General features: G+C 39.9%; 1 protein-coding gene across 1 annotated transcript; it reads right to left on the reverse strand.

Moving 5' to 3' along the window:
* Positions 1-91: 91 nt before the first annotated feature.
* LOC110063732 (prolyl 4-hydroxylase subunit alpha-1-like) lies at positions 92-10,306 on the reverse strand. The gene is made up of 12 exons (XM_089282183.1): positions 9,846-10,306; positions 7,517-7,845; positions 6,882-6,933; positions 6,014-6,210; positions 4,231-4,401; positions 3,338-3,408; positions 2,318-2,423; positions 1,772-1,825; positions 1,602-1,664; positions 1,402-1,470; positions 968-1,064; positions 92-432 (listed from the first exon to the last, which is right to left on the reverse strand). The coding sequence occupies exons 1-12, from the start codon at positions 10,192-10,194 to the stop codon at positions 362-364; spliced, it is 1,629 nt and encodes a 542-aa protein (XP_089138309.1). The 5' UTR covers positions 10,195-10,306; the 3' UTR covers positions 92-361.
* Between the last annotated feature and the right edge of the window lie 261 nt (positions 10,307-10,567).

Genomic DNA, 10,567 nt, shown 5'->3' on the forward strand with positions numbered 1-10,567 from the left:
CTTCTTTAAAAGACTCATGCAACCTGGCATTTAATTAAGTTGTTGTTTAATTTGAAAATGTAAAATACAATTAAAAAACACTGAGATCAAATCCAGTTCAAGGCTAAATTTTATTCAGGCTTTCTATACAGCTTGTTTTTTAAAAAATTCAACTGGGAACGTCTATTTCATTTTCAGTAGTTTTAAAACTTACTAGTTACAAGCTCTTTTGTTGAGATTTTTTAAACTTATTTTGCAAAATGAATTATTTACTATGATAAACTCTTTGTTTCTGCTCATTCATGTAATTCATATCTTGCAGTATTCAAACTATTCATACGAAACATAGGTTTCGTGAAGAGATTCATAAACTCGGATCATTTTATTCATCAGGTGACAAGCCACAAGGGCGTCGAAACTCTTGTCCATTTTCGTGGATCCACTTGTTAGACACTGAAAAAATAACGAAAAAAAGTGAGAGGTCGAGCTTTAGTGTTTTAATTTTTAAGAATTCTCACAATATTCGATGGGTTCTTTGTTAACTCTTGCAAGTGTTCACTTCGGTCATCTCGTACGAAACAACGTTGATTTTGACGCGAACTGAGCGTGTACATCCACCGAATTGAGCATTTTTCCGTTGCCTGGCTACGGTAGTACAATAGGTTCGTCCCAGGAACAATGCAAAGCCATTTAAAAGACGCCTAGATTCAGCAACGCCGTTTCTTTAAACTGAGACCGACTGCTTGATCAATTGGAGGAAAAAGCACCAGTTTTAAGAACAAGACCTGTCTTGTAAAATTGACTAAATCCAAGGGGATGCTTAAAAGAAGAAAAATCAAAACAAGAAGGTCGCGGGGGATTATGGTGAAGGAAAGTGGACCATCTGAATTCTTTTCATCTTGTCAACGGAGAAGCGACTGGGAACGAGTCTGACGCGCAAACAAAGAAGCATACGATTCTTTTTGAAAGCCAAAGTAAATCATCTTACCCCATTTTGATCCAACAATGACCGGACAACCAGCGTGTCTTGTTGATCCGTCTGATTCACCTGACTTGAGGAGGTTGAACCAAAACGCTGCCGTACCCTGTTGAAAATAAAACAATGAAAGATTTTTAGTATATCGACGAACTTGTCCATGATGGTGGATGATCGAACGAAACACGAACGAACGAACGAAACAAGTCTCCAGCGCAAAATCGCCTTAGTCTGTGTTGCAGGCGTGAATGAGGAGGGAGTAAAGAAGCAAAAAACGCGGGGAAGAAGGGGAATGACTGCCCCCCTCCGTCTATCCCCGCTTACCCTCTCCCTCCCCCTCTCCTTCCCCCCCCCCCTCCCCCATTTCACGTCTGCTACGCAGGATAAAACGCCTTAACTGCTATTTGATGCTGTCATTTATATTCACAACATGTTGATAAGCCTACCTTTTGAGGTTCAATGACTGTCTCTGCATCCAGAAATACTGTGGAACCACCTGCTTCTACGTCAGTCATCTATAAGGACACACAGACACACACGATAAATCAGTTTTACTTGTCTCGGGTGAGAGTGAATGTTGACCACTCGTGGAAATTAAGGTTAGTAAGGGTTTTGATATAATAAAATATATCGCAAGTCCACTTACGTATATCAACACTGTGGCAATCCTATTGCGCATGCCCATCTGGAAGATAGCTGATTTTTCGGACTGCCGTGTGAAATAAGAAATATACAGATTTAATAAAGTATATTAGCTTTTGAGACTAAAACGTGAACGACAAACTTGAGGTGAAAACTTGACGTTTCAGCATTTACCCTAGCGTGATCCACGTGGGGTTCGTAGTGACCGGCAATACCGTAATTAACAACCTAACAAGACAAAAACAACAGATAAATACCGGCAAAAAGCTCGGATAGGAATAATATCAAAATTTAGCATATTAGCCTGTTTAGTCATACAGTATTATCTAAACAAGTTAAATGCTTTTCGAGCAAGCTTTCTGGACAACACTGAAAGGCAACAGTTCCCTCTTTCTAACCGAACACAAAAATTAAATCTTGGGGCTTGATGGTACAGAGCGCGAAGATTTTAGCGTCACTTGTTTCCTTCGCGCTGGGGCGCTCGCATCGTGCTACACACGCTGCCCGCTAAACCCCCTGTACTGCGGTTAATTCCGGTACAGTTCACTCCCGATAACTCGAACCCCCGCTAACTCGAAGTAATTTTCATTTCCCTTCAGGCCATTTTCTATATAATTTTACCCTCGATAACTCGAACTCCCGGTAACTCGAACCTTTTACTATTTCCCCTGAAGGCTTGAGTTATCGAGAGTCGACTGTACATTCAGGTCTGATAATCACCTGTAGCGCTTCACTGTGGCGACTGGCAGTAGACAGACCTGTAATGGCTTCCAACCTTCGATTTAATCGCATGATGGGTTCTCCTTCTTCATCATCTAGCCAGCCACTGTAAAGAAAGTTAGTTTAATACAACACGAGTTTGTTTTATTCGTAAAATACTAAGTAATGCTTTTCACTGGATCCAAATAATTGAGGGTTGTGCGCTAGAATCTATCATCTTTTTTATACGGAACAAAATTTACACGATCGCGTTTCGTCACCACTAGAAGCGTTAAAGACTGAACACACTGCGAAATACTGTGAACGGGAAACCTTTGACGATGAGGAATAATTAAACTATAACTAGAAGACCCGTCGCATAAATGTTGCCTAAATTTGAATAAAAATGACGTTATTCGCCCTTAGCCTCGTACTTATGTTTCCAGACAAATATACCTTATGCGAAAGTGCTAGTGGCAAGGCTGACCGTACAATGACGTCACAAGTTTCTCAACCGTCTCTTTTTGCAAACGTACTAACCGTGAGCCTTCTCGTACTACGCTCGCACCCAGTTCTCTATTCCGTGTCGGCAAAATATTGATTTATGTCAATGCCGATTATCACAAGTTACATGACTGAAGAGATCTTGTAAAACTGTTTTGGCCAAATGTAAGGGACATATTGTAGATCTAAGTGAGCATATGAAAATTATCATAAATGAGAACTGCGGAGAGGGACGTGAAGACATGATTGATCATCGCAGTTATACACAACTCTACTGAGCAGTTGTGAAATTAAAGCTTAAAAAAATTCAGGCTTGAACGGGATTCGAACACACGACCTTTGCGATACCGATGCAGTTCTCTACCAACTGAGATACCAAGCACACTGGGAGCTGGTTACGTTATGAACTGCGCACATAACTGCGATGATCAATTATGTCTTCATATTGTAGATCTGCTGAGAGGCCCACATGGACGGTTGGCCACGCCGATAAAAGTGTAATTGTTTACAAAATTTTTCAGTTTTGACTTTCTATACCTCTTACTAATTCTATAATCTGCAAATTCCAGATTTCCTGTGTTCCTGTTGGTGACAGTGGCTCTTTCAAGCTGCATTAATGAAAGAGATATACTTCATCACACTCAAGAATAAACTGGGCGACAATAGGACTGCTTTTAGTTGGTCCGCCTCAGTTAAACGTATTGCTTTAAAAAAGCACAGTCACTGTATTTTGAGTTATTTTGGCCACGTACAAAATTACCTTTAACTTGGAGGAAACCTGAAGAGAATAGTTTACTAAGAGAGAAAAAAATCAGAGACAATAATAAACCATAAAGAAACTAAGATGGTCAAGGATAGAGAAGGCTGACACGGATTACAAACGACGAATTAACTTGAAAAATGTACATAAGCTCAACTTTTCAAGATCAAGTTGGTTATTCCTGCCAGGTAGAATGTACCTGCAGAAGTCAAAACGGCAGAAAACATTCTTAACCGCAGTCTCTATATTTCCCAGTCACAAAATAGTCGTGAAGAGAGACCCTGATGGCCTGGGTACGAAGTTAATGTTGCTCAGCAACCCCGAGAGCCGAACAATAATCCCTCACGCTTCCGATATATTTGGGGAGCAGAGATGGCGTAGGAGTGAGAACGCCCGGCTGGATCAAAGAAGGCGGCCCTGGTTTGATTCTGGCCTAGTGTCAGATGTGGATTGAGTTTGCTGTCAGTCCGAGTGTTTTTCTCCAGGCACTCCAATTCTCCTCCCTCTTAATAAAACCACCGTTTACAAGTTCCAGTTTTACCAGTATCCTGCACGAAAACCAGCTAAGGTAATGAGACTTGCTCCTCCTTAAATAAAGTGTAAGGCTTACAGTTCAATATTTTATACTATATATTTACTTAGGTTATTAAGCGAAAGAATTCTGACTCACCCTAGGAGCTGCGAGGTCTTTGATAAATTCAATGTCTTCATCCCTGATAATGTCGTGTAGGAGATATATGTGAGGATTAAGACTCGCTATTTCAATTTTGACTGGCTTGATGGCAAGCAACGGATGCTTGTTGTAGTAATAACACGTTAACTTATCCAGTTCAGATTGACTCTGCGGAAATACGAAGAGGATAGAGTTTTAGTGTGTACCGAAAAATCATTCAAATACCGTTGTTTAAGTTGTTGGCTTATCGATAGTTTCTTTCTTTCCATGGACTGATCTTAACCCCCGGGGGATACTACAGTTTGAATACGTAAATATACAAATGTATCTCCTACACTACAAATGTTTGGCCAAGTTCGTCCAGAATTTATGTTAGAGACAGTTAATCCGAAGAGACGACTTGTCCATCTCAGACCATTTATCCATGTGGTATAAATCCGGTGCCAAGACGAATTATGTGGACAAATTCGTCTTCCAGAGTCAAAACGTTCTGACACAAATTAGCTGAAGACAAATTTGGCCCCATATTTCGTCTTGGCACCAGAATTAATGCACCTTTCAATGTTAAGCCGCCGGTGGGGGAGGGGGGAGGGGAGGCCGAGCAAAGGCGGGGGAATTTGAACTCCGATCATCTTTTCAGTTCAAATGCCCGACCCCCAGGAAAATTAACCTTGGTCAAAAGAGCGCAAATTCCCCATCCTCTATCTGGAAAAAGGCATAGGTGTGTCCAAAAAAGAATTAAACATCAAAAAGTTGTAAATAAAAGGCTACAAAGCAACAACTTCAAAATGTAACGTCTGTTTAACATAAAAATGTCACCTAATTTATATTAAAATTGTGACGACTGCCTAAACTTATACGACTAAACAAGACAGGAAACATAGAAATTCTTATCACGACTAATGTCGTACACCATTGCGACATTTTAATTACTCACATTTTAAACAGAAACGATGATGTTTAACCGTAGGAGTAGTGTAGGCCCGTCAACCCTTTTTTACACGGCGCGGACCGTCGCTATATCGCTTTCTCTTATCTGTGTCAGTAACGGTCGCCTGTGACCAAAAACCTTTCAAAATTAACCTATCAGAGGGTATATTAGATCCTGGTATACCGAAACCACCTTTTTGTAGGTTTACCCACAGTCGTTTCTTCGCTTTCTGTCGCCGTGCTTTTCCACTATATATTTTGGCTTGGCTTTTTTTGCGCTGCACCCCAACGAACTAACTAAATGCTACACTAGAACACTTTGTAATTAGTAGCACTTTCTAGATCTTATTTGTATTAAGTTAATTTAAATTTTAATTACTATTCATAAGTATATAATATGTAAATGATTTTATGTAAAATTAGGGAGGGCCATATTGTAAACTACTGGGCAACCAGTAAATTATGTTACCCTCGTGAAATAAAGTCTTTTATTTATTTATTAACTGATTGCCTGGAAGAGGCTACAACCTAGGTTATGCGACATTCCATGAAAAAAAGAAAGAGAAAGTCATATTCTAGTTTAATGGTGGTCATGGTTCTAGGAAATCTTTTAGTGTCTACTGACTTGTCTCTTCTGCAGAGGTTTGAACGTTCGTTTTATAAATCCGCTGTGCGACTCGAAGTGAGTGCAGGCGCAAAGTCGAGCAGATCCCTTACGCAACCCTGCGTTTGCACTCGTATCGCTCAGCGGATTCTTCCCACCAAAAAATGCCCCTTTTTGAACCTCCGTGGAGGAGCTAGAGAGTTCACTGATCACATTTGGGCACGGGCCCGATCGTGCTGTACATACCCTATTGGACTCGCCCCTGCAAAGTCGCTCGTAATGTAAGACAAATTCCTGTTTTGGTTTAGGCTTGTCAGTTTCTTCAGACGTCTCTTCTTCATGTGCTTCCTCTTCTGCTTCTTCAAGATGTTCTCCTTCTTCCATCATACTTAGTCTACTTTCATAATATGCTTTGTTTTGCTGGGCTTCCTCATCATTTGGGTCTATATAAAGTAAAAATTGCAGCCCTAGCCTAAATAAAAAGACTTCTCTTTAAAGGCTCCTAGAGCCACTAGGTGCTGAATCAACTCTACAAAGTTCTACATGGAGAGACTCCGCCTCGAGATCCAATCCCGTAGCCTTTTTGACAGAAAAGGTAATAACTCCTTTCGTCCACCTTTAATTGAGAAAAGGTACCACTTTCACACACTTTCATAACTGGCTTGTATTATGAATAAATCGCCAAAAAAGGAATTCTTCTTGTCATTTTCATGTAGTGCCAAATAAACGAAATGATACAGCCTACCCGTATAGGCCGTTAAAGGGGGTAACCCCTTCCTCCCCCCCCCCCCCCCCCCCGATTTAACTCCTGTAAATGCCCAGTTAATTAACACTGAAATGGCGTTAGGTCAGTGTAATGCGAACACAAATACCAATATAAAAAAACCTCCTCCTGCCTTGAAGAGCCAACGGGATTATAATATTTCCGCTGCGAGTGCTTTTTGTTTTGGCGGCTAAACCTTGAACTCGACAGGAGAAACTGCCAGGGGATTGAGGCTAAGTGGATTGGCTTCATAAAATGGCGGCTTAGAAGGCCTTAGAATGAACAATAAAATGAAAACAGTATATCAGTGTTAGGCACAATGTTATTTGCGTGTAAATTCCAGTAACATACCCTCCTCAAGGATAAAATTTGTGTGATTAAGAGCGCTTCCAAATCTACCTGTCTAAAAATGAACAAAAAAATTGTTCCTTAATATTAAGTTAAAAAACCTTTTATTTATGTCATTTATACTTCGTACTGACGTTGGGTTTTAGAAGCTGACTGGTTATTTGTAAGCTTTAATTAGGAAAATGATCTGTAATCATTACTGAAGACGTGAAGCTCGTCTGGGAAATAAAAATGGTTTCTGTGCGTCACTACAAATCAACTACACCACAGTTTGATTAAAAGTGATGATATCGTCTCGTCTTCTCTCTGTCACACCAGAGTCATACCCAGTGGCTATTTACGGGTCAGATTGGATTGTTGCAAAGAGAAAGCGGTCTGGTTTGAATGGAGCACGCGGGGAGTTATGGGATTCTTTGACCCTTCCCATTACACCCAGCGCTGCCCGAAAATTAAAACACGCAAATAATAGCCAACGGCTACGAGTCTCCGAACACATAAATCAAAGAGAAAAATCAAAGGAAGACCCCATAAAACTGCTCCTTGAGAGGAACTTAGCTCGCGGAAAACTTCTGAATCAGTGTCTCGTCTCCACGTTGCAAGACTATAGAAAAATAAGACTGTCTTTCTAGTCCCCTCACCTTATACTCTGTCCAAATCAAATATTGTAGTACGTCTTTGTTCTTCATTCCTTTACTCCTGTCCAACGGACTCAGTCGCCTCCACGCTTCCGTAAACCAGCCATAAGCTTCCTCGTAGTGTTCCCAATGATCATTAATGTGACCCAGCTCTAAACAATGGACTGTTCTCATTTCGGGGCTTACAGTGTTGTCGGATAATTTTCCACTTGCAATCTTCTCGGCGCTGATGCGGTAGACATCTTGAATGCGTAGAATTGCTAGTGCGCAGCCTCTTAAATCTTGTTTTCTTGGAAATGACATGTTGTGTTCTTTAATGAGTTCACGAAGTTCTAGAGAAGAGTCAATTTGACGTCAGAACAAGAAGAATAAGTGCTTACTCTGCAAAATAACCAATTGAATTAATGTACAATTGATAGTATTAGTCAAATATCTGTTTCATTGTGTGAATAATACATACAGGGAGTTTTAGAAAACCACGACGGCAACGACAACAGGAGCGACGCCAAACAAAAGGTTTAATGAGCAGGACAATGGCTTTGCACCGCCACGTGCGTTATAATTCTTGGTACATTTCTTTGCCGTCCTCTGCAAAACAACAACGTGAAATGACCAAATTCTGCTATGGCAGGGGAACGTGAACCAATATTGCATGGTAATTTTTAAATTTTTATTTCAAATTTATCGCTGTGTCCCAGATTCAGTTTCGTGACAGTTCAGTTTAACTGTGTTAAACAGAGTAAAATACTTTAAAGTATCGCGAGATTCTTAGGCAAAATGTAAAATCATTTTTTAATCGACGCTGTCTTCTGCGTCGCCGTCGAGATCACTCTCTAATGTGAAATTGCCCTGAAAAATCGCTAAGTTCTTTCACGTTCAAACAAATAGGTTTTTCCGGTTTTTTTTCTTGATTACTTTGGTGAATTTGTAGTTTCCTGTACGAGTTTATAAACTCAAGATCAGCCTTTGCTAAAAAAAATTGTGCCCATTTGAATGGAAGTGAACGCACTTTTCCCAAAGTTTAAAGCTACGCGTTTTTCGCAATAAAAAGATTTCCACTACTGAAAATTAGCGAGAATGTATGGTTTAATTTTGAATTGTGTAGCTCCTAAAAGTCTTTCTAAATTCTCTTCTGGCAACTTCAATTTCAAACGCTTTTTAAGTGTATTCGTTTTTTCTCTGTTTACCAGCCAAGAGCTGGTACCTGAACCCTGAGGTTTATGTTCACCGGCGGTTTATAGCGTGCTGTAACGCACGTGTTTTTAGGGTGTTGTGGACCGGCTTGAGTTAACTGGTCATAAAGAGCTACAAACAAGCAAGAAAACGAAAGAAAACAATTTAATTACATGGTACATACCCACTAAATTCGGTGTTTGTGGCAATCGTTTTGATATTCATAAAATAAAAGTCTGACACTAGCGAGCAAATTCGCTCTGACCATGTCACACCTGGCTGATAAATTTCGCACTGGCTATATCAATAAACTAATTTTATTCAAAGCGGTTTATTCAAAAGTTAAAGATTAAAAATCAGCTCTAGTGTATAACTTTATAACAACCTTATGAGCAACCTTTATGCTTATTCTGCAGTTTTGGTGGCTCACTGGAACAGAACTTTGATCACACACCCTTTAAATTATAATTAAACGGAGCAAGCGTCAATGAGATTTATATATACCTCAGGTTCATTTGTATAAATATCTGCGTTCTAGTCTGAGTAGCACTCCGTTTGTTTTTAGTTTTGAGGTAAGATTTGTTATCGTGAATTTTCTGTTCAGCTTCTATGCTTTTGTAAGGTTGTCGATATATATACATATATATTGTTTACTTTTGTTTCTTAATTTGGTCGAAATCGCAATTAAGAAAGTAAACTTATTTATTATATGACTGAGAAAATGACTTCATTGTGGTTGGCTGAAAGCAGGCCAATTTATCGTTAATTCTTAATTTGCACCGCAATGATAATTAACGCGCGCGTGTTTGCAATATACTCAGTCATATAATAAATGAGTAATCGTATGAAAGCTCGAGCAATTAAGCATTTACATTACTCCTGATATCTGAAAATTCTTTCAAATTGCACTCGCCTAGAGGCTCGAGCAATTTTTAGAGAATTTTCAAATATCACCAGTAGTGTAAATCGTATTCATACGATTACATATACTAATAAAAATAGTACCGCAATGCGACAGTCGCAACAGTGACGCTCTCAGAAAATACTTCATCAAGACAATTCTATTTTTTTCTACCTACTATCTTAAACTCCACATAAACAGCTGGAGAAGTTAAATGTGTCTGCTGCGAAAGTATATTGAGATAATGTCAGTAGTTACCTAGCCCAATGGGATCTGTCTCATCCAATTTATCGAGGATATTTCTCCACTCCGTTAAGAACCGCCACACGAGCAAAAATGCATTCACCGGGTGCCCTAGAAACACTTCAATGTCGTCATCTTTGAGAGACTTCACATGAAGTTTGACATCGTTTGCCAGCCGCTTCAACTCTGTCGGAGCTGCAGGATTGTGATGTAAATATTCCTCCAAATAAGAACCGAACGTTTGCTCCATTCGCACAATGTCGGTCATGTGAGTCAGTGCTAGAAACACCTCTGATTTAGAAAATGAAAACATGGCGACGATGAGAAAAAAAGTGTTTAAAATCACACAGAATGGAACCGCCATTTTTCTCACTTCCCGATATACAAGTAAGGTTTTCAAGAGTCACCCAGTGACGTAACAATAGAGCTCAACACGTCACATCAGGTACCAGCCGATCACAACTTGTTTCTGAAGGTCTCAATGGGGTACGTGGTCCCTTTGACAGTTGACGGTTAAAAATGATCCGTTTTGACGGTAGACGATTAAATTTTCGGTCAAATCTGGGACATTTGACGGTTAATATTGGCATGCTCATTTGACGGTTGACGGGAAAATAAATTGCGTTTTAACGATTGGCGATCAATTGTTTGGCCATTTGACGGTTGACGGTACGTATACCCCATTGAGACTCTCTTTGACTGCAACCGATGCAAACTTCCAAACACAACGCTTTCTG

This window comes from Orbicella faveolata, unplaced genomic scaffold (assembly GCF_042242905.1).
Source record: "Orbicella faveolata isolate gen_17 unplaced genomic scaffold, um_ofav_v1 contig_12, whole genome shotgun sequence".
In the NCBI taxonomy this organism is placed as follows: Eukaryota; Metazoa; Cnidaria; class Anthozoa; order Scleractinia; family Merulinidae; genus Orbicella; species Orbicella faveolata.